The 21649-nt window shown below is 56.3% G+C and overlaps 1 protein-coding gene across 1 annotated transcript in view; it reads right to left on the bottom strand.

Annotated features, from left to right (window-relative positions):
• The window catches only part of DNAH17 (dynein axonemal heavy chain 17), a 32504-nt gene that overhangs the window by 1644 nt on the left and 9211 nt on the right, over positions 1-21649 (bottom strand). The window contains exons 27-78 of the mRNA XM_051634712.1: positions 21167-21514; positions 20998-21089; positions 20702-20828; positions 20367-20519; positions 19855-19980; positions 19654-19761; positions 19386-19517; positions 18948-19108; positions 18704-18860; positions 18204-18308; positions 17622-17779; positions 17017-17155; positions 16344-16571; positions 16083-16220; positions 15720-15852; positions 15347-15474; positions 15079-15227; positions 14685-14967; positions 14393-14566; positions 13517-13724; positions 13268-13433; positions 12746-12848; positions 12457-12604; positions 12030-12121; positions 11689-11850; positions 11381-11545; positions 11051-11242; positions 10386-10652; positions 9753-9914; positions 9044-9277; positions 8693-8857; positions 8488-8583; positions 8178-8395; positions 7763-7970; positions 7368-7483; positions 6916-7108; positions 6567-6802; positions 6334-6456; positions 5417-5621; positions 4764-4928; positions 4475-4615; positions 4169-4339; positions 3878-4000; positions 3450-3643; positions 3196-3344; positions 2955-3082; positions 2203-2430; positions 1882-2073; positions 1300-1479; positions 802-984; positions 354-536; positions 62-205 (exon numbers count right to left, since the gene is read on the bottom strand). Coding sequence (XP_051490672.1) covers positions 62-205; positions 354-536; positions 802-984; positions 1300-1479; positions 1882-2073; positions 2203-2430; positions 2955-3082; positions 3196-3344; positions 3450-3643; positions 3878-4000; positions 4169-4339; positions 4475-4615; positions 4764-4928; positions 5417-5621; positions 6334-6456; positions 6567-6802; positions 6916-7108; positions 7368-7483; positions 7763-7970; positions 8178-8395; positions 8488-8583; positions 8693-8857; positions 9044-9277; positions 9753-9914; positions 10386-10652; positions 11051-11242; positions 11381-11545; positions 11689-11850; positions 12030-12121; positions 12457-12604; positions 12746-12848; positions 13268-13433; positions 13517-13724; positions 14393-14566; positions 14685-14967; positions 15079-15227; positions 15347-15474; positions 15720-15852; positions 16083-16220; positions 16344-16571; positions 17017-17155; positions 17622-17779; positions 18204-18308; positions 18704-18860; positions 18948-19108; positions 19386-19517; positions 19654-19761; positions 19855-19980; positions 20367-20519; positions 20702-20828; positions 20998-21089; positions 21167-21514 — 8679 coding nt within the window. The remainder of the gene's footprint in view (positions 1-61; positions 206-353; positions 537-801; positions 985-1299; positions 1480-1881; positions 2074-2202; positions 2431-2954; positions 3083-3195; positions 3345-3449; positions 3644-3877; positions 4001-4168; positions 4340-4474; positions 4616-4763; positions 4929-5416; positions 5622-6333; positions 6457-6566; positions 6803-6915; positions 7109-7367; positions 7484-7762; positions 7971-8177; positions 8396-8487; positions 8584-8692; positions 8858-9043; positions 9278-9752; positions 9915-10385; positions 10653-11050; positions 11243-11380; positions 11546-11688; positions 11851-12029; positions 12122-12456; positions 12605-12745; positions 12849-13267; positions 13434-13516; positions 13725-14392; positions 14567-14684; positions 14968-15078; positions 15228-15346; positions 15475-15719; positions 15853-16082; positions 16221-16343; positions 16572-17016; positions 17156-17621; positions 17780-18203; positions 18309-18703; positions 18861-18947; positions 19109-19385; positions 19518-19653; positions 19762-19854; positions 19981-20366; positions 20520-20701; positions 20829-20997; positions 21090-21166; positions 21515-21649) is intronic.

The following is a 21649-nucleotide window of genomic DNA, read 5'->3' as shown; positions in this document are numbered from 1 at the left end:
CTGCTCTTCTGTGCTACCCACTTGCTCCTTAAGCTTTCACTTTCATGGGCAGTATGCTCACCCTGATCCGAAGGAGCAGGTCTGCGTACCAGGCTCCTAAGCTAAGGAGTGAGGGGTAGGCATAACGTGTCCAGCATTCCGGAACGCTGTCGTAGAAGAGAGCATTTGCCAGCTCTTCCATGTCTGATGTAATCGTTAGCTCTCCCTTTAGAAAAATAAAGTCTCAGCAGTTTTACCTGAAGAAAGTGACACTGGGTGTTGGGCAGACAGGGCTTGAAACCAGCACCTGCCCTTTGAAAATGAGGGGACATTACTGGGTAGGGGAGGTGGTTTAGGCAGCTGCCTGATCCTACCTTCAGTCCCAAGTCCAGTTCCTTCAGAGAGCGCCTGATTTCCTGGGTCAAGATGTTCATTCTTTCACATTCTTGCAAGGCAACTACAACGTAGGGGGTCTTCTCAGCTGCTCTGGCCATCATCTCCCCCATGTTGAATGGCTCCGGCAGCTTCTCAATGATCTCATCTAGGACTGATTGCACCTGAGAAGAACATGACATAGAACTGCTCTTACCTTGGGAAAAATCCTGTGGGTTAACAACTTAGTAGGATTATTTTTTTCTGCTTTGTCTTTTCATGGGCTAGAATCACATCTCCCTGCTGTCTGCCACAGATAAGAGATCACTTATTACTACAGGGCACGTTCTCCTGCCTGTCATGTGTGGGTTGTACCCGTCCTCCCCCCCCAGCCAGCCCCTGGGCTCTGACCTGTCATTGCTTCAGCAAAGCAGGAGAAATGTCACTTGCCTTTTCCTCTCGGGAAACACCTGAGCCTCCTGCAGTGTCCGATTCCTTGGGCTGCATCTCCAGAACTGTCCGGAACAGCCTGTCCGAAGTGTCGGTCAGGACGCCGATCTCAGCGTTGGGGTGCAGCCCGTACAGGTAGGGGCTCTCAGGGGGCAGGTTCTCCTCGATGTACTGGTGGTAACCCTGGGCAGGGGTGGGCACTGGGGTTAGGGCAGCAGATTCATGCAGAGGAGCCTGGCCCTGCGTCCCACTTTGGTGCCTCATGGCTCGCTGCCCTTGCTTATCCAGGATGGTTTTTTTTTATTCAGGTCTTACCAAAGTTTTTCCCTTACTACCCCAGCCACAGAAATTATTTTTGCAGTGATCCTGCATGTTTCCATGGGATTGAAACTTTTTTCCCTTACATTCCCCCTTGGTTAGCATGAGAAAGCTCTGACCAGTGTGCATTTATCCATAGCAGTGGTTTTCCAGAGCAAATTGCTGATTAATCAATCTTACCTTGTAATCCAAACTGGGAGGGATCAAAAACCCTGGAGCTAAGTACACCTGCCCTTCCAGCATCTCCTCATGGATGTATTCAGCCAGGTAGGTCCTACACAGCCGGCGGTCCCAGTCATCCGTGATGTGGCCCCCATACATGATTTCACCAAAGAGGTACCGGAGGTCGTCCCATGGGACCTACCAGGAGAGGGTCACTGTGGGGCGTTGGGGTGGCTCCCCAGAGCTCTCCTGCCACTGGGGAAGCTGCACATGATGACAGGGCCATGGAGCCACATCCCCTGCATCAGCCTGTCCAGCGTCCAGGGAAGGGGCAGACCCTGGACTCGGTGACAGAGTGAAGAGGAGCAAGACAGGGTACCTTGTCCTGGGTGTCTTTTGTGTTTACCCACAGATTTCACCTCGTCCTAGTATGGACACAGCCATCCATACTGGGAACCCCCCATTCTCCTGGGGAGGAGGTGAAGAGCTGCTGCCAACACTGCCTTTCCTGAGGGGAGCAGGAGAAGTGCAGCAACCTGACAAATTTTTACAAAGAGGCTGATTGTCACAGTGTGTGTTGTGCTGTGGTGTGCTCCTCACCTTGGGGTTGGCCTCCAGGTAGTTGTACAGGACGCTAATCGATATGGTCAGGTCCCCATTGTTGAAGGGGTAGGGTCTGTTCCAGCCCTGAGTGCCAAACTTGCGCCGCTCAGCCACCACCGCGTGGAAATAACAGAGCGCGAACAGGACACACTTGAACTCCACTTCCTTGGTGCACATCTCCAGCGTGTCCTGCGGGGGGAAAACAGTGAGAGCAGGGCTGTGAGTGAAGGACAGACCACCACCATGCCTCAGCTAAAGAGCCTCAACAGCTGCTGGGAAAGAAGTGAGGGTTCTCTCCTGGCGGTGGGGTGGGGGTACCTGGGTGAAGAGGTCGAGGGCTTTGTGCAGGTTGGCATGCATGCCCGTTGGTGGCTCATTGGTGATTTTGATGGCATTTTCCAGCAGTCCCTGTGGGATGATGTGTGACTCGGGGCTGGAGGCTGGCTCAGCACTCATGAACACCCGGAAGTCATCATGGCTGCCCAGGCTGTGCTGCTCCAGTATCTTCTCCAGTGTCCGCAGCCACCGGGCCACCAGGTGGATGTTCTGCAATGGGAACCCCTCCTGTAGTACAACCTCAGGAATCACCCATTCCCCCCAGATTCCTACCATGGCTCCAAAGAGAGCATGTGCCACACGACATGGCACCACTTGGGTGGAGAACACCCAACCAACCCGGGCAGTGTCACTGGCATCATGGAGTACACCACGAACAGCCTTGCCCCCCTATTGCAGGACCTCCATCCTCTCTGGATGGCCTCCCACGCTTGTGTCCTTCACTCTCCTACTCTGGCCCCTCTCTGGTTCCTTTGGCACAGGCTGGTGGTGTGTGGTGCACACTGAGAGTCTGTCCATCCTGCATGGCCCTTCACCTCCTGCCTTGCCTCTGGCAGTGCCATGAGGGTAAGGGGCTGTTGGGCCCCAGCCCTCATCTGCTGGTCCCATGTCCCCCCCACTGCAGGGACTGAGGGGCACTGTGGCCTCAGTAGTGACCCTGTGCCCCCTCCCTGCCCTTTCTGGTGTGCCTGGTTGCCAGCAGGGTTGAGCACCCTGTGGTGCCCCCCACCCACCTGCAGGATGACCCAGTGTCCCTCTGCAGCTGCCAGCTCCAGGGCCTGTTCTGCCACGACCTCCTGGCCCTGTCCCAGTGACACGTTGTGGATCTTCCCGTTCTCGATGGTGAAGTTCAGTTTTGTGCCTGCAGAGGGGAACAAACTGCAGTGTAAGACATCTTTTTTGTTGGTACCAGGAAGATGGGGCTGTGCCCTCCCTCGAGGGCTGGTGCTGGCTGATGAGGGGGGTGCGGCTCACCCAGGGCCTCCACGTCTTTCAGCGGATCAACACCAGGGGAGAGAATGAAGAACATGGGTGTGGAGGGGCTGCTCTCCTCATACACTTTGGAGAGATCAATGCTCCTTCCTTCCACATACTTGCTCCCCATCTTCTCTTCCACAAAGTTCCTATGGAAAAATAAAACCATAATGTGAGTTGGGAACAAACATGGTCACTGGGCGCAGCCAGTGTGGTGACGCCGTGGGGCTCTTGACAGGAGGTGGCTGTGGCACCTGATGGCATAGGTCATCCTGTCCGGCCGCATGCACCGCAGCATGCACAGCTTCTGCAGGGTCGTCTTGTTCTTCCACTCCTTGGGGAACACCTCCTTTTCTGGCACCTCAGACTCCACAAACTTTTTCCATCGCTTTGCTGAGCCCTCGATGTCACTGTCCAAGTTCTTGAACTCATCCATTTCTGAGAGCGTCTTCAGGTCCCACAGAGAAGGACAGAATCACTCCTTGGCTCTCCTTGCCCTCAGAGACCCCCAGACCTGCACCCCTCCCAGGGGACGATCACATTGGGGGTCCCAAAGGCATCCCTGGTTTGCCAAGAATGCCCAGTGGAATGGGGATGCTGCACGTGGGGCATCAGACACCCCCAAGCCTGCGGGCAAGGAGCCAGGCACACCTCAGCACAGTGGGTGACCCCATGGACCAACCTTGATGGCACCCCAGCCCTGGTGGTGCAGGAAGTCCACAGGGGACATGACACCGGCCTTGGCAGGGAAGCGCAGAAGGAAGTCCAGCTCCAGGGGGTTCACTTCTTTCTTGATTACCAGCACCTGGCGAGCCGAGAGCAGCGTCACAACCACCCCGGCACACACCACGCTGGGTGAGAAGCTACTGAGCACCCAGCAGAAGCACAGAGGTAAGAGACATACTTGTCTGATCCAACATAAACTCACATTCAGTATTGCACAACAGAAGCCCCAAACATTTGCACACATTACCTGGAAGGCAACCTGGGCCAGGAAAATGAGTTTGTCTCTCTCAAAGAGGCCCCGTGCGGTGTATGTGTAGACTGAGTAGGTGATCTCATCTGTCAGGTTGATCACTCTTTGCTTGATGTCCTCATCAGGGGCTGTCTGCTGGATGGCTTTCTCAAAGACCCCGTTGAACGCCTGTGGAAGAGCCGGGCGGGCAGGTCAGTGCCCCGCTCTTCTGTGAGCGGCATAAACACTGAACACTGACTCGCTGAGACCCCCCAGACCCTGTCCTGCATGTACCAACCAATTCCTTCCTGGTTTCATGTCTACCTTGAGAGAGAACTGGTAGATGGGGTTGATCTTGTTGAGGTCACTCAGGATGAAGTACAGCAGGGATGCTCGCTCTGCCGCTGGCCGGTAGTTTTCTCTGGCGATGTTTATCTGAACTTCAGTGACTTTTGCTTCTTTCACCTTGAGGCACAGGAAGGTGGGTGTTATCCAGCATCCTACCCCCGTGCCAAAGCAGCATCCAAACTCCTGTTGAGTGCCTGGTGCCCAGGGGGTTGAGGAGAGCTCTCCAGCTGCTGGTGGCACCACAGCACTGGGGCTGCTCCCTTACTTTTTCCTCAATCTCTATGGCTGTGCGCTTCGTGGTTTCCAGGTTCTCCACCAGCGCTGTGTCCTCCAGGAAGCTCCCTGCAGCAGCAGACAGCCGGGCGAGCAGGGAGTCCTCCAGCTCCTTCAAGTGGATCTTGAACTCATTCTGGCTCTTGGTGAGGTTTGCCTATAACACCAGTGCCCGGGAGACGTGTGTCAGACCAGAGACCGCAGTGAAACCCTGGCATCAATCCCTGTGATTTTCCCTGGTCCCTCCCTGACAAACAGCATGCGATGGGCTGCAGAGCATCAGCAGTTCTGCTGGCTTGATCATCTACTAATTGTAAATTCTCCCCTTATAAATGCAGCTCCAGTCACTATACTGAGGTACCTGTCAGCTGAGCTACAGGTCTCTGAAAAACCAGCCAAGTGTTTCATGCTGTCGCCAAAGAGTGTGGACGTGGCCCTCCCTGGGATGGGCTGTCACCCTCAGGGCCAAGCAGTGAATGGTGGCAATGGTGGACCCAGAGCCACCCATGCAGATGGCAGGCTCTGGCTGGGACTCGCCTGGCTCTCGAGAAGCAGCAGTGAGCTCATGAAGGTGAGATCTCACTGCTGCTGCTACCAAAGCCACTGGTGCTCCCTTGGGCTCCTCTGCTCCCACTGGGTCTGTACCTTCAGGGCCTCCAGGTCTGGCCGTTCTTTGGCCACCACAGCAGCCAGGAGCTGGTCCTCCAGTCCCTCGCGGGTCACGAGGAAGTTGATCAGGGTGCACTGAGCCTGCACCTCTGGCTTGTAATGAGGGTTGAAATATTTGGTGTGCAGAATCAGGCGGAAACTTGGGTGATACTCCACTTCTTTATCTCCTATCCTTATGTACCTGTTCAGTTAATCAGACCAGTTAATTTCTGAACATTTGACAGTAACTTGTCACAAACAGAAACTCTCAACCCATGTGCTGTGTTTGAGATGTATTTCTCTGGTTGGGAATATCTGTAACAAGGGCAGAAGTGCCACAAGGGCCCTGGCTGGGCAGATGCTGAGGGAGCAGCAGGAGCTGGTGGCTGCTGCAGTGCCCCAACAGCTTCTGGGCTCGTGCTGCTCCCAGGCACTGTGCCACCATACAAGGGGAGGGGGGCACAGCTCCCTACCCGGCAGCCCCAGAGCCCTGTCCCTGCAGTTCCAGGGGACCAGCCCTTGCCAAGCCCCAGGGACGTGGCTGGGAAGGTGGGTGGTGCTGGGCGGGCAGCAGGGCCTGCAGGGGGGCAGGAGAGATGGGGTGGGATTCTCAGCTAAACCCCATCCCAGAATAGCTTCTGTGTCTGCCAAGAAAACTCTCCCAGTTTATCTGGTGCACCAGGGAACTTGCTCTTAAATCACTGAATGGACGCTGCAGACCAGAGCAGTCCAAGAGGTCACATCAGCTACAAGTGTTCCCACCAGGAAATAACAGAGAAAACTGGGGGATGTGACCAGGGAAAGGATGAAGTTTGGTTGCTCTCATGTAAAGGGGTGTAAATTGGCATTTCAGGGCAGCAGTGGCTGCACAAACCAGGTGAAACTCCTTGGCACCAGGGGACGGGTGTGCTGACCTGCCCTTCTTGGTGGTGTTCCTGCCCAGCAGGTGATCCAGCACTGGCTCCACCGTCTCACCCACATCCTCAATCAGCAGTGGCTGTCCTCCGGAAACCGCCTGCTCGATGATGTCTAGGTACCTGCAGCCAAGAAAGGAGTGCTCTGCCTCTGGTAGGGGACATGGGTGCCCCTTGGGCAGGGGGGGCGCATCCAGCCCCAGCCCGTGGCCAACCCATAGCACCCAACACACCCCTTCTGGCCCAGGCGGATGGCCTGCAGCTCTTCCCCGTATTTGTTCTTGATCCACTTGATGCCCTGGAGCTGGGCATCCACCACCAGGGGCCAGCGCTGGGTGTTGCAGAGGATGGTGGCGTTCTCGGTGGAGGTGCGGTCGCTGGGCAGCCCCTGGTTGCTCCAGGCAGCCACGTCAGCATCATCGGTGAGCAGGCTGAGGGGGTCCAGCTCTGGGGTGATGGGGATCGGCACCTGTGGGGAGGGGCTGGTGGGTGCCTGGCCATGGAGGAGCCAGAGCCTCATGGTGCTGGCAGGCATGGGGGGAAGGAACCTGGGCACCCTGCAACAGGCCCATAGCCACTCACCGTCAGCTGGCTGAGGAAAGGGACCCAGAGCTTCTCCAGCAGCTCCACCCTGTACTTCTTGGTGAAGTAGCCAACGTAGGACACGAAGGCGCAGACCAGCAGCACATCTCCACAGAGTGTCTTCTCCTGCTCCCTGAACGTCTCCACCGACTCAGCCCAGCGGACGTTTTCAGATGCCAGACCCCCGATGAGCCTGGGGGCCAGAGCAGATGCTGGCTGCTGCGGTGCAGCGGGGACTTGGCATTGCTGCCCCAGGGTGGCTGTCACCAAACACCCTGATCAGGTGGTGGGCTGCCCTCCCCTGGGGCACATGGCTCCGTGGCTGCATCCCCCCGAATTTCTGGCCCAATTCATACTCGTGACTTTTTAATTTGGGGAGGGATTAGGGGTTGGCTCTGAGCTGCCACAACCCGTGTCATGTTGTCACCAGGGAGCCAGCCTTTGCACAGTACCTGTTTGCCAGCGTGATCACTGCATTGGTTGCATCAGCCTCCTGCTGACATTTGATTTTTTCAGCTGTAGCTTTCTCAAATTTTGCAGTGAGAGCTGCCAGGTTGGCGTTCAGACCCTGCAGAAGACAAGATGCTGCCATTACCTCCTGCAGGCAGCATGGCTGTGGGAGCTGCTGGGCCCAGAGAGCCCCTCAGGCCCCAAGAGCTTTGCGGCAGCCCCTCGCACCCTGGGGTGGCTCTTGCACGGGGGCTCTGGGTTACATGAATTGTAAGAACCTTGCTCGTTTCTGGCTTCTGCCCGTGCCCCGCAGCCAAACTGCCGGTGGGTGGGGGGTCACAGCGGGCGGCAGCCAAGGCACAGGGCAGGCAGCTCTGGGACCGTAGGGGGAACTTACGGCAATTTTGTTCTTAATGAGACTGAGCTTCTCTTGTGCCTCAGCCAGCTCAGCATTGGCCTCTGCCAGTGCCTGCCGCTTGGGCTCCACGTCACAGTACACCTCGTAGAACCGCACGATGTTCAGGCACCAGGAGCACAGGCCCGCGGCAGCTGTTGACTTTGACATGATGAACTCGGGATTAAAACTCGGGTCTGACTGGTAGGGCCTGGCATGGGAGAACACACCAGGCTGTGACACTGGGCAGTCCCATCCCCCTGCTCCCAGGGCTCGGCAGATGGGTGGGAGAGCAGAACAAATGTCTGGACCCCACTGCTGCCCCAGGACCCTGCTGCACTGGCTGGGTGAGAGTCTTTCTGGGACGCCCTGCCTGGCATGGGGCTGTGGAGGGGGCAGAAACCAGCCACGGACTCACTGGAAGGCCTTGAGGCAGGCCTCGGGGATGTGCTCCTTGTCAAACTTCTTCAAGGAGTCAAGGAAGGTGTCAACTTTCCCCATCATGACTTTCGCTGCCTTCCAGCTCCTGTCCCTCGGTATGATGCCCTTGGGGGCCGTCAGGACCATCACAGCAGAGGTCACGTTCACCACCGCTTCGGGTGGGGACCCAAAGGACTTCAGCTCCGTCAGGTTGTTCTGGGAAGGGATCATGGAGCTGCTGAGCATTGCCCTGGCATGGGGACACCAGCACCAGCCAGGGACCTGCTTCCCACTGAGAGGTCACCCACCTTGTTGAGCGTGTCCAGGGCCTCCTGGGCAGCTACAAGTGCCGGCTCTGCTTTTGCCAGGTCAGTCTCACAGGCGTGTTGCTTCTCAGTCACGATCTGGGGTGGGATGGGACAGGATGGGTGAGCGGCTAGAGCCGACAGAGCTCACACTGTCCCACCTTGTGTTGGACCCTGGTATGGTGGGCACTGGCTCAGCACCACGCACCTTGTTGATGGCCTGGACCTTCACCTCTTCCGCATCGGCGTTGGCTTTCTCCTTGCTGACCTTCTCTGTCTCAACACCCACCACATGGATGAGTTTATCTGCATTCTCATTCTTCTGCTTCAGTTCTATCTCCTGGACCGCCAGTTTGGCTTTCAGATCATCCACCTTGACAGGGGGAGAAGCAGAGAGGATGAGAGGGCTGATCCTGTCCAGCCCTACCCAGCTTTGCAGCAGCAGCTCAGTACAGCTCAGGGACCTGCAGCCATCGTGACCACCCTGGGGGACACGTTTTCTGGCCTCCCCACGTCAGACCCACTGTGAGCACTAAGCACAAATGCTGTGGGCAGGTACCTGTGATGTTGTGCTCTGCAGCTTCATCAGCCCCTTCTCCAGCCTCTCGATTTTGGCTGTGAGCTCTGCCCGTTTTTGCGACAGCAGGTTTTGGTAGAGCTTTATCTGCTCCAGGAAGGTCTTTGGTGTGGTGTAATTGTAGCGTCTCTCTACAGCCAGGTAGGTCTTGGACATGTCCTTAACGCTCATGTGGACGTAGGACATGAATTTGCTGATGGACATCTTGACCTCAGGCTGCACCAGGAACAGACAGTGTGGACGCAGAGCTGGTGCTGGGGCAGAGCCCAGTCCCCTGCAGCGCCCGTTCTGCATCCCGGCACCGAGGCCAGAGGCTCCGCGAGTGCCGGGAAACAGGCGGTGGCGCTAGTGGGGCTGGTTCTCGGACCCAGCTCCGGGATCCCAGCTCTGATGCCCAGGTTACCCTGGGCTGCGCTGGGGGAAAGCTGCTGTTTCCAGGCTGTTATTTGTGGTCGTGTAAGGACAAACGAGGAAAGGTTCATCCCTACTGGCATGGTGTGGGGCTGCAGGGGGTTGGCTGTGAGCAGCCCCAGCATCCCAAGTCACACAAGACCCCCCCCTCCCTGGGCAGGCTGCAGCTCGGAGACCAGCAGAGGTGCAGGTCACTCCCCAGGTCAGCCCGCTTTTCCCAGCTCAGGGACACACAGCTGTGCACAGGGAGAGTGTGCCCCCATCTGGGGTCCCAGCTCACCTCAATGTCCTCTGTTTCCTCGAGGAACCTGCTGCTGACCGACACCAGCGCATCCTCCGGCCACTCATGGAACCAGTCGATGGCCGTGCAGTTGACCACGGCAGGGAACCTCCTTGCCCGCACCCGCAGGGTTGAGCCCACGGGAGAGAAGCAAAGGATGACCTGGGGCAGAACACCACCATGAGCAGCAGGAGCATCGCTGCCAGCTCCACATCACTGCTGACTTCTGTCTGAGAGCAGGACTTTGACTCCTGCCCAGTAACTCCCTTTCCCAGTAGGCAGGACATGGTCTGTGATTGTGCATCCTGTAGCTCTTGGTAGGGTCAGGGCTGGCACTGGATCATCCCCTTGGTGGCTGGGGGCAGTGGCTCAGCACAGTGCCCATGTTGGTGTCTCTGTGAGCACCCAGCCCAGCCTGGCCACAGCTCATGGCCATGGATGCTACCCACCCCACCTACCCAAGGGAGGTGAAGATCTGTGGCCCTGGGCTAAGGGCACAGCCTTCATAAATGTCTGTCACCCAAACCCAGCACCAGGTAATGAAACCAGGGGGTCTGGTGTCCTGTCTGCAAATAAGTTTTGGATCAGGCAGGTCAGGAGCAGTGATCACCCCCCTTCCTGGGGAACACCCACCTTTAACTGACGCCTGACTTTTTCTATAAAGAATTTCCAGCAGTTTTCCCTTGTATCTTGCAATCCAAGGAACTTCACTTGGGGCCTCATGGCACTGATAATGTCTTCCAGCTCATCATCCTGAAAAAGCCCTGGTACTTCTCCAGAAGCCAAGAAGTCATTGATCAGGACCAGGAATGATTCTTCAGCAACTTGGGAGTCTGTCATCAGGAACACAGTGGGGACGTTCTTCACGGCTGCCTTCATGTACTGGGAGGCAAGATCCAGCTGGGGCAGGAGAGAGAAACCATCAGCCCCCTGAGCTGTTCTCTGAAGTGACTCTTTCAGCACAGCCCAGTGCTCCTGGCTGCACCAGGAAGCCAGGAGGGTGTCCTTAGAGAGGAGCCTTTGGGAAGGAGCCAGGTGCCAGCTGCTCTGCTTGGGGCCAGGGCTGCCTGCACTGAGCAGCTGCTGCCCATCCTTGGCCAGGGAGATGCTGTGGCCCCTTGGGGCACGACTCGTGGGTGTTCAGAAGCACCTTTGAGCAATCACACTGTGCTCAGACACAGTGACAGGAGCTGAGCAGAGCCCTGCACATCCACCCCTGGCACCGGAATCATCGCGGGGCTTGGCACTGCTCTACATTGGCAGGATCTGTCCCGGGGCTGGAGGAGACCAGCTCTCACCTTCAGGTCTGGGATGCTGTAGCCTTTCCTCAGCGTAATCTGAAACACGGTCAGCCCACTGATGTACGCGGCCAGTCGCGCCAGGCTCTGCTTCCCGCTGCCGCCCACCCCCACCAGCAGCGCGTTGCCCTGGGGAGACTCCAAGATCCGATTAATTCTGCAAATATGAGACACTGCATCTTCAAAGAGCACCTGAGGAAAACAAGAGGGGAAAGTTCAATGTTCTGAACCACAGCAGGAAAAGCAGCAAGTGCCCCATAACCTACAAACCCGAGGGAGAGCCATGCTGCCGCCGCGTCTCTGCGGTGCAGGCTCTGTGTGCGCACTCACCAGGCTCATCGCTGCGTTCACCTCATTGTAGCTCTCCAAGGCTTCTCCCAGCAGCTTGTTCAGAGCTGGCCAGCTTGGCACTGGCAGGTACTTAGGGTCTCCCATGCCCTCAGTGAAGTGGCAGAAGATGTTGGGCTTGGCAAACATCAGGTCTTCACCGAGATCCTGGGAAAAGTGAGGCCAGACATGGGGCTTGGCTGTGGCACCGCTGCCTGTGCCACCACCAAGCCTGTGCCACCACCAAGCCTGTGCCATGGAGCTCAGCCTGGCAGGGCTGTGACACCCCTGCATTTTCCAGCCCAACTTACGGCAAAGAACTTTTTGCAGGTGTCCACCAGAATCTTCCCAAAGTTGTTCTGATCCTTTTCATCAACGAGCTTGTCCCCATACACCCTCTCAGCCTCATGGAGCCAGAGACGCACCAAGTCCACGGGACTTTTCAGGCAGTCGGGGGTGGAGAACAACAGGCCCTGGCAAACAAGGGAACCCCTTAGTCCACTGGGGTTTCTTTTACTCCTGCCCAGAGCTGAGGGTAAAGGTGACTTTGGAAAGGGGTTGTGGTACTTTTCAGAGACATGGTGCATATCAAGGATGAACGATGAAGGAGGGAGTAATGAGGATGTTTTAGAGAATACAGCCCTCCCACTACCTGGAATATGTTGGAGAGGTCCCGGAGATTGAAGAGGTAGTGGAACTTGATGGCTGTTGGCAAGAAGGTGGAGGCGACCTTCTGGTGGAGGGCTGTGGGCAGGAACAGGGGGTGAGCAGGCAGGCAGGTGCCGGAGAACATAGCAGCCTCTGGCAGGATCCCTGTGCTGGGCTCACTCTGCCCTCCCTGACCCTCGGTGGGTGGAACAGGGCTGAGGTTATAGTTGGACCATTTCTGGGATGTGCTGCTGCGTTTGAATGTGAGTAAGAGGAGTGACAGAGGTGTCATTTGCATGGTGCTGTGAGTGGCAGTGCGGGGCTGCCCGGCAGTGGTGCTGGTTGGGGTCCTGATGCCAGTTGGGGTCCCAGTGCTGGGGACTAACGCCTCTGCACGCTGCCTGCCTACCCCCCTCACGGCAGGGGCTCACCCAGTGCTGCTGCGACCAGCTGGGGTTGCAACTTCTGGACAGCCACTGGCATCTTCTGCAGGTCCAGGTGCTGCTCCAGGATGGTGCTGTACACCATCAGCAGGGCCTCCTTGCCTGGGAAGCTCATGGCAAACACGCAGAAATGGCGCTGCAGAAAGGGGCAAAAATTCAGGCTTTTCCTCAGGGGCTGATGCAGGCAGCTAGCACCGTGAGGTCCCCAGCACATCCCACCCTGTTCCAGGCTCCTGTCCCAGGAGTGTGAACCCTCTGGGACACAACCGTGGTGTACCTGCAGCCTGGAGTCGATGGTGAAGGACCCTGCAGTCGGGTTCATGCAGGCCACATACTGGCAGTTACGAATGTCCTTCAGAGTCAGTTTCTTCCTGTCATACCTGCACAGGGACAAGCACTGTGACACATTCCCCAGGGACAGGATGCTTTGGTCAGACTCTTCCCCATGGAATTTTGTTGGCAAGGGACATGGGATTGGGGAACCCTATTTCTTGGTGCTTGTCAGAGCCTTGCACTGCTCTTGGTGATGCTGTGTGGGTCTTTTCCAGACCTGGATCCAAACACTCCACAGCAGCCAGCACCTGTCACCTCTTCCCCCCTGGAGCTCCCAAACGGTGCTGGCAGCAGAGCTGTTTGCATTGGACCAGATTTGGAGTCACCAGCAGAGGGTTTTCCCATTCCTCTGCCAAAGCCTTCCCTGGGAATGAGTGGAGCTCCATACGGATGGCAGAGGTGCCAGCATGGCAAGAGGCAGAGGGTCACCAAGCCCTTGCAGTGGGGACACTGGCCAGGCACCTACCAGTGCCCGTGGTCCATGTGCTGCCGGATGAGTGTGTGCGGTGCCACAGTGCCATACTTGTCCACCTGTGGCATGTTCATGTCATCAATGAAGTAGATCAGCCTCTTGGTCCCAGGTGGGCCATAGTTCCTCCCTGATTTCTTCTCCAGGGGCTTCTCAAGGACAGCTGGAACAAGAGAAGTGGGTGGGTGGTGGGGCAGTACTGGGGTGCCACAGGCACAGCCTGTCTGTGTCTGGGGCCAGCCTTACCCTGCAGCATGGCCGAGGTGGTGTAGAAGTTAAAGGGCACGAACTGCAGGAGGTATTCATCCGTGCTGAGCCCTTCCAGCTTGTCCCTCATCAGGATAGATTTCCCCGTCCCTGCGTTCCCCACCAGCATCACTGGCCTCTTCTTCTCTATCAGCAGGTCCATGAAGTAGCGAATGCGAATGGTCTCTGTTGTGTGCACCATGGAGGCCTGGAAACCAGCACAGTCAGTCCCGGGGCTCGGCCCTGGCTGCTGGAGCCGGGGTTTGCAGGCAAAGGCGGGATCTCCCGGCAGAGCAGCGGGCAGCGTCCCCAGTGCCAGCTGCTCTAAGGGATGATGCTCTCTTGCCATACAAACCTGGTCCCTTTCTAAAGCAAAAGATCTCAGGTATTAGAGACTAAAGACTTTCTGACCAAAAATAGGAGCTGTCAGAAAAGTGAGTAATTAAAACAGAATGACACAGCGCAGCTCCTGACCCTGTCCCTGGTGTCTTTGTTTGACCAGTGCACTGGCCAAATTCAACCTCTCCCTTTCCCCAACATTTTTGACACAATTCCCTTCCCTCAGGAGGGCATCTCAAGACAAACAAATAAAGGTTTAAAGTACATTTTTGCATTCAGACAATAGTTGTGTTATGAGAATCTATGAAGACACAGGTTAAGCTGACATGACAAAAGCAGCGTTGCATCTTGCAGCCCTGGCTGAGGTTTCTGGGGGGTCAGGCAGGACCATAGGGTTTGCCAGGTGCCACCAGGCTGCACAGAGCCCACTCAGACCCCTGCACTGCTCTTGGCACTGGGGCTTGCCCAGCATTCGTGGGGGAGGACCATGGGGTAATAACACATGAGACATAAACACAGAGAGCTTGTGGAAAATACCTGTAAAGGGACTTCAGGATCGAGTTCGAATTTTGGCACTTTTTCAGTCCAGGGCATGAATTTCTTTGTTTCCGGCTCAATATAATAGTCAAAAACTGTCCCCTGAGCAGGAAACTTGATGGTTTTAAATTCGCTCACCCACCACTTGCTGAACTCCAGGCGATAATCCACAAGCTGGGAGGAAACAAACAGAGAAAAATCTCAGAAGCTGACCAACGTGTTTTTGACAGGGCAGGAGCTGTGGCAGCAGGAGGTGTGGGCAGATGCTGGGTGGTTGGTCCTGCAGCTGTACCTGGTCCTGGAACATGGCCCCACCAAAGGCCCAGACGCAGGCGAAGACGAAGTAGAGCTCATAGAGCTCCCGGGGTGAGTCTGGTGGGGTGTTCTGTGGCGTCAGGAGGCACTCCAGCAGGTACAGCACTGTCTGGATCACTGTCACCTCGGGGACTGGCGTGATCTTCTTGAATTCAGACCTGGCCTTCTCTAGGGACATTGGCAGGTACTTGTCAAACAGGATCATCAAATGGGCTTTCTCAGAAGCCACTGTCCTCCTCTCGATCCAGCTGGTCACAATGCTGCAGGAGGGGTGGGCAGGACTGTGGGTGAGCATGTGGGGGGCCAGCACCTGTCCCATCCTGTCCTGTCCTATCCCATCCTATCCAACCCATCTCCTTCCCCGAGCTCACGGGTTCCAGCCCAGGTCTGCAGGGTTGATGTAGAGGATTCCTGCCCGGGACACGGTGGCTGGCGTGGCGGTCCGCAGGTGGCTGATCTCAAAGAGGAGCCTCATGGTGGGGTTGAGGGGGATGCGCTCGTTGCTGGCCAAGGTGAGCACCTGGGGGAAGTGGCCCATCACTGGGGGGATTGCCCTGGTCTTGGGGCCCAGGCATGAGCACAAGCTGATCACCCCAAATTAATAAGCAAGCAAAACTCCTGGGGTGTGATGACACCAACCTTATTGTCATCCATGACTGTGTTCAGGGATTCAATCCACATGGGGTCAATGTCTCCATCGAGGATGATCCACTTGGGCCCCTTATGAGTGATGTTGGCTAGGTCACGCATTGCTGTAGAAAACAGACCTGCCCCATAGAGAGACACATGGGTTTGTCCTTGCTACTCATGGCACATTTGCTGAGGGACATGTGGGACTGGGTGCTTTCCTGAAAAATGTTCCTCCTGTCTCCTACTTTGGTAAAAAGCCCCAAGGAAAGGTCTTACCATTCCACCACCACATCATGAAGTGTTTAACATTCACATTTTATGAGGGTATTTGCAGGATGGTTTGTGCCAGGGGGTGAGCGTGGCACAGGGGCTGGTGTCTCACCGTCCTTCCACTCTCGTGTGGATGGATGAATAACCCCAAACAGCTCATCGCAGGTCACAGCCTTTGGGTCGAGGTCCACGGTGACCGGCTTCCTCTTTAAGTTCTTGTATGTCTTGTTGAGTGACCTCAGCACCTGTGGAGAGGGGAATGGAGCAGCTGTGGCCGCCACCCCCACGAGGGCTCCTGCAGCCTTTGGCAGCTCATCCTGTGACCGCGGGCTGTGCCACCATCCCCTACCCACTGCCAGTGCAGCCAGTTGAGGCCAGTGGCAACATCCTCACTGAGAGTCTGGGGGAGGCCACGGGATGTGTTTGGCTGGGGGCAGGAGGGGACCCATGCCCTTGGGGACAGTTTGGACACTACCTGGGACTTGCCACAGCCGGCGTTGCCAACGACAAAGACGGAGTGTCTAACTTGCAGCAGCTCCTCCAGCTGCACCACCTTCAGCACGAAGCTCTCCTCTGCCTGCAGCTTCAGCTCCAGCACCGATTGTTGAATGACCTGGGAGAGGAACAGCTGCTGAGCTGGGCAGCCAACATAGCCTCACCCAGACCCCAGGGGTGCCAAATGGACCCTGCCAGGACTGGGATGTCACCAGTGCTGGCGCTGCGCCTGGGGTCACACCTTCTCAAAGCTGAGGTCCCTCTTCCTGGGGACATCCAGGGCAGGGAACAGGTCTCCAATCAGCCCCATGAAGACAGGCATGTCATCTGTCACGATCTTAGGGATGTTGAAGTCTCGTAAAGCTCTCATCAGAATTTGGTCCTCAGCACGGCCAGGGTCCCCTCTCTTCAAGGAGCCAGCTACCACCAGCACGGACTTGATAGCCCGCAGACCCCAGTCATAGTGGTCCTGCCAACAGCAAAGTATTACAGTTCCACTTAGGTGGGGGAGAACAGCTATAAACAACACTGCATAGGAAGACCCTGTCCACAGCCCCACACCCAGGGTCTCCACACAGTGCCCCACACATGAGCACATGGACAGGACGAGTCCCCATCAGCCGTGGGGTGAAGGGCAGGCCCCTGGCTGCCTTCCAGCAGCTTCTGCTGAGAGGAGTGATAGCTGGATGCTCTCATCTTAACTGGCTCTATTCTATTCTATTTTTGGACTTCTTCATTTCTTCCAGAAGGCAGAAATATCCTGTATGATGCACCAGCATGGAAGGGGAATTTGTCTAGCAATAGCCCTGAACTACACAGCATGCCAGGCAGCATGTTTCCTGCTGCAGTCCCTCAGGTTTGAAATCCAGATGGACTCTTTCATCCCAAAGAACCACGCAATATTGTTAAATCACCTGTTTAGACAGTAGCTCTTTGCAGAGTGTGTACAAAGTAATGAATTTTTTTGCTAGAAGCTTAGCATCAAGAAAACCTTCTGCAACAAGCATGATTTCACAGATCAGTTCAAAATCAGGGACCACCATGGCACAGGGTCTGCAGAAGAGCAGTGACAGGTTAGCAGGCCGTGCACAGACACACCCCTCAGCCCCCTGCAGTTAGCAAGAATTCCCACCCGGGTTTCCACTATAAATCCTTCCCTGCTGCTATGAGGATTCCTCCCAGAATAGAGATCCCACAGCACCCCTGGGCCACCCCTTCTGGTGCTTCAACACCTTTATTTTTTCTTATTCTCAATTGGATTTTGGCCAAAGGTGACAATTGGACACACCCAGCATCCCCTTCTGCAGGCAGAGCAGCCCAGCTCTACCAGCCTCTGACCACCACCAGGGTTTTGTGCAGGACTCTCCTGGGTTCCAAGGTCTCCTTGACACAAGGGCCACCAGTACACATAAATACCCTTGTTCACAGGACCAAAGGCTTCAGTCAGGTTATGCATGTAGCAGAGGAGCCCCAATGCTGCCATGGCTCCAGCTCCTCCCAACCCCCTGCCCGCAGGTACCTGAACAGAGCTTTCAGGTTTTCCGGCAGTTCTGTCCGCCCGGCGTAGCCCGGGTTCATGGTGATGAACAGCCCAACCGACGGGACCAGAGAGATGGTCTCTCCGAGGAAGTTAAACTTCTTCTTCTTGGCACGAATGGCATCTTGAATACATTTCACCTGGGGAAGCAGAGGTGTGGGTGCTGGCAGCTCCGTGGCCCCTGCCCACGCCCCTGCTCACCCTCACCGCCCGCCTGCCGAAAATGATCCAGGAGGGCTGGCTGTGCCGTCGGCAGTGCTGGGAATCACAGGACAGCTTGTCAAAGCCACGGCAGTGCAGCATCCCCGGGCTCAGCACACATGGCCTGAAATCAGCACCTTCCCAGGTATCGTGACGGGTGGTGGCAGATCCAGTGCGGGGGGGACAGGGCACTGGGATGGGAAACAGCTGGGCTGCAGGAGCTTAAACATGCCCAAAGCCTCGTACTGCTGTGCTTCCCCTCCACTGGCCTCCCAAAATGACAGTGGAAATAGCTGCAAAGCATCCCTTTGCAAGTCAGGTTTCATGGAGACAAGGTGCCCGACGGCTGCTGTTTGCACCCACCTGCACAGCAATCACGGACAGCACCTCCACTGCGATGCGATTGAACTCGTCAAAGCAGCCCCAGGCACCCGTCTGAGCCAGGCCCTTGTAGATATTGCCACAGGACTGGAGAGAAAGTGCCAGAGATGGGCTTCAGACACGGAGCTTTGACACAGAGGTTACAGTGTGGGGATTTGAAAGCCCAAGTGCTGGAGCTGCTCCTGCTTTTATGGCTTGGGAAATGCCTCACAGGGTTAAGCCCCCCTGGGATCCTCCAGGATTCCAGGGACCTGAGCTGGCCAGAGCCATGGTGGGCGTGAGCAGTGTGGGATGGCACCAGCAGCCAGACCTATGGGTTTCTGTCCAGCTGTGGAGCTGGAGAAGGAAGAGCAGCTCCAGGGCATTGGTGCTGGACACTGCTGCCGAGCAGGACGGTCCCACCACAGGCCTGCCCCCTGAAAGAGGGTCCCCTTGTCCTGGCAGGCACTCCACAGCTCTTGCCTCAGCACCCCGTTCCTTACCTTATAGTCCATCTGCTCAGAGCAGTTGAAGACGTAGACCATTATGCCCACTGCCCGGCCCAGGTCCTTGGTGGTCTCTGTCTTCCCAGTGCCTGCAGGGCCAGCGGGGGCGCCCCCCATGTTGAGGTGGAGGGATTGTGTCAGGGTGATGTAGCACCTGCAGGAAGGTGGGCAGGGCTGAGCGGGGCCGGAGCGGCCGCGGCACCCACCGTGGCACTGGCAGTGGGAGCTGCGGGAGCCCTACCGGTCCGTCAGGGGGGTGATGACCAGCCGGGGGGTGTTCCCCAGGTACTCATACGAGTACCGGAGCTGAGCGTCGCAGATGTTGGCGTAGCAGTGCTTCTGCCCCTCATCCCAGCGGTGCCGCAGCTGGGACTGCCAGGTGAAGGCCTGGGCGTTCTCCACCTGCGGGCAGCGGCTGCGGTGGGACCAGCCCTGCACCGGGACCTGCGTCCCACCACGTGCGGCAAAACCCCTCCTGGAGCTGGCTTTGCACGAGACCCAGCCTGGTCTCATCTGACTCCACCCACACCATCACCTCCCCAGTCCCCCTGGCACGCCACATGTGGCTTCCTCACAAAATTGGGATAGTTAAATTTTTGAAAGTAATAAAGGAACAGGAAATCTTTTCTCAGAAGTGCCTAGAAACAAAGCAGTAAAAATATCCTCTTGTAACAAATACCTTCGCTAGGATCATTTTGGCCACAACGTCCCTGGCGTGGACATCAATGGTACAGATTGTCATGATCTTCATCCTGTCTCCCGGAGTGAGGGTCCCAATGAGCAGTGAAATTAGTGCATTTAGCTGATTAATCTGAGGAAGGAAAGAAGGGATGAACAGAAAAATGACATCATGCTTGTCACCTCCTGGTGACCCCTGGGACCCGACCTCGCCTCTTGGGAGCAGAGGGCTGCAGCACAGCTCCAGGTTAGGTCCCAGGGATGCCAACCTGCTTTTTGTTGTAATCCTTAATTGCATTCTCGTAGCCTTCCTCCAGCCTCGAGAAGGCAATGCCAACTTCTGTGGTCCACCAGATCTGGGAGCACGTCAGAGCCACCTGCAGCAACCCCCAGGGACAAAACATGGCCATAAAGGGAAAAGTCCTGTCCCTGCCAGGGCTCAGGCCTCTCTGCCCCCTGGCAGCTCCCACCTGTGCCGGGTAGTCAAACACCCACTGTTCCCGTGGCTTCTCCTCGTAGGTGACCATGGCCTCGGGGATGAGGTGCCGCAGGGTGGAGCGCATGCTGGTCAGCACTCTGTTCAGCCAAACCTCCACCTGGAGGGTCACATCCAGCTCACCCTGAGCTCCCACCCAGCTCCCAGCCCATGTCCCCACTGCTCCCTGCACCTTGGAACAAGTAACATGAAAGACCCCAGCACAGGATCTGCGGGGCATGTCCCGTGGCAGCCCATGGAGTGGGGACAGAGGGTGAACGAGACAGAACAATCAGGCTGCAACTGCTCAAGGGGCTGTGAGAGGGCTTGGGTTTGTGACTCTGGTCTTGCTGCAGCAATGTTCTACCCCTGTAATCCCATTTCTGGGGTGTTTGGCTGAAAGGCTTCATGGTTGCATTTTAAACCCACTGACAGTGCACACCAAGCAGAAGGCTCGTCCCTGTCCCCAACCCACCCACCCTGGCAGCTCCACAGAGCTGGGCTGACCTGGCCAGACAAGTCACATTCTGCTTTCAGGGGAACATACTCCTCATCGTTACTGTACATCCCCCGGGCAACCTTCATGGGCTTTTTGTCTGAACTTGTCTTGAATTTCAGCTTAGCCAGACTGTCGAACAGCTTTGGCAGATGACGGGACACCTGAAAACAGCAGCAGGGCAGAGGTCAGGGACCCATGTCCCCTGCAGAGGTGCAATCACTGGTGAGGGAGCACCAGGGACCTTGTTCTGTCTGTTATGGTGAAAAATACTTCAAAACTGCTCTAACAAGTTACCACACAGAAGGTGCAGGACTTGACTCTACGCTCTACTCTCAACCCATACCTCAACTGGCATGTTCCCATTTGATAAAATATCAAGCAAGTCTGCAGATGAAACAAAGTAGAATCTGGGAAAAGCCAGTCTTTTGGTCTCAAGGTATTCAGCCAAAGCCTTCTCACAGACTGCCAATCTAACAGAGAACAAGAGAGAGAAACCGCTATTAAACCCCCCACTTAACAATTTTTACTCTTCACATGCTCACTGCCATCTTGAGGCAGGTGCCCCTTTGGAGAAATCAAACTCTCCCTCTGGCCCCAGGGCAGCTGGAGGAGGTTCCTCCGTAATGGCTCCAACCTCACCTACTCTGCAGCGCTTCCAGCTTGTTGTAGAGACCAGGCTTGTTTGTAGCTTCAATGACATTGGGAGTCGTTACTGCATCGGCCATTAATTCCTGCAAGAGGAAAAATGCTTCAGCTCTACCTGAGCCAGCAAAGAGCTCCTGGGGCCTGGGGGGGTTGGGCTTCGCACTTTGAAATCTTGATCGATAGTATCAAAATTCTTTGAGTCCTCTGGCAGTTGCTTGCGGATGTCTTCAGAGCCAATGAAGATGCTTTCCAGGTGACTCCACGTCCTTTGCACCTCAAACCAGATGCCGATAACAGAGTCGGTAGTTGACAGCTTCTGCTGCCAGCTCAACACCTCCTGAAGGAAGAAGGACAGGTACTTGGAGGTCATCAGGTTCTGCAGCTGCACTTGGTTGTCCTCTAGCGTCTCAATAAGTGTCTCGTCCATCTTGAGCAGCAGGATTCCAGTCCTGGTGTGGGGCTCGTGTTCGAACTCCATGGTTGCCCAGGTAGTGTCCAGGGTGTTCAGCACCTGCAGATGGGGCATGAGAAGTGATCTGGACTCTGCGGTGCCAAGTTCCAGGCTCCATGGAAAGGCAGGACAGCAAGAGGAACGCCTGCTCTGGGGCATGAGCTCAGGGGGGCTGTGCTGCCTGTGGGCTCCTGC

This window comes from Apus apus, chromosome 17 (assembly GCF_020740795.1).
Source record: "Apus apus isolate bApuApu2 chromosome 17, bApuApu2.pri.cur, whole genome shotgun sequence".
Taxonomy (NCBI): domain Eukaryota; kingdom Metazoa; phylum Chordata; class Aves; order Apodiformes; family Apodidae; genus Apus; species Apus apus.
The sequence above is the reverse complement of the archived record's forward strand: the minus strand, read 5'-3'. Positions and strand labels throughout refer to the sequence as shown.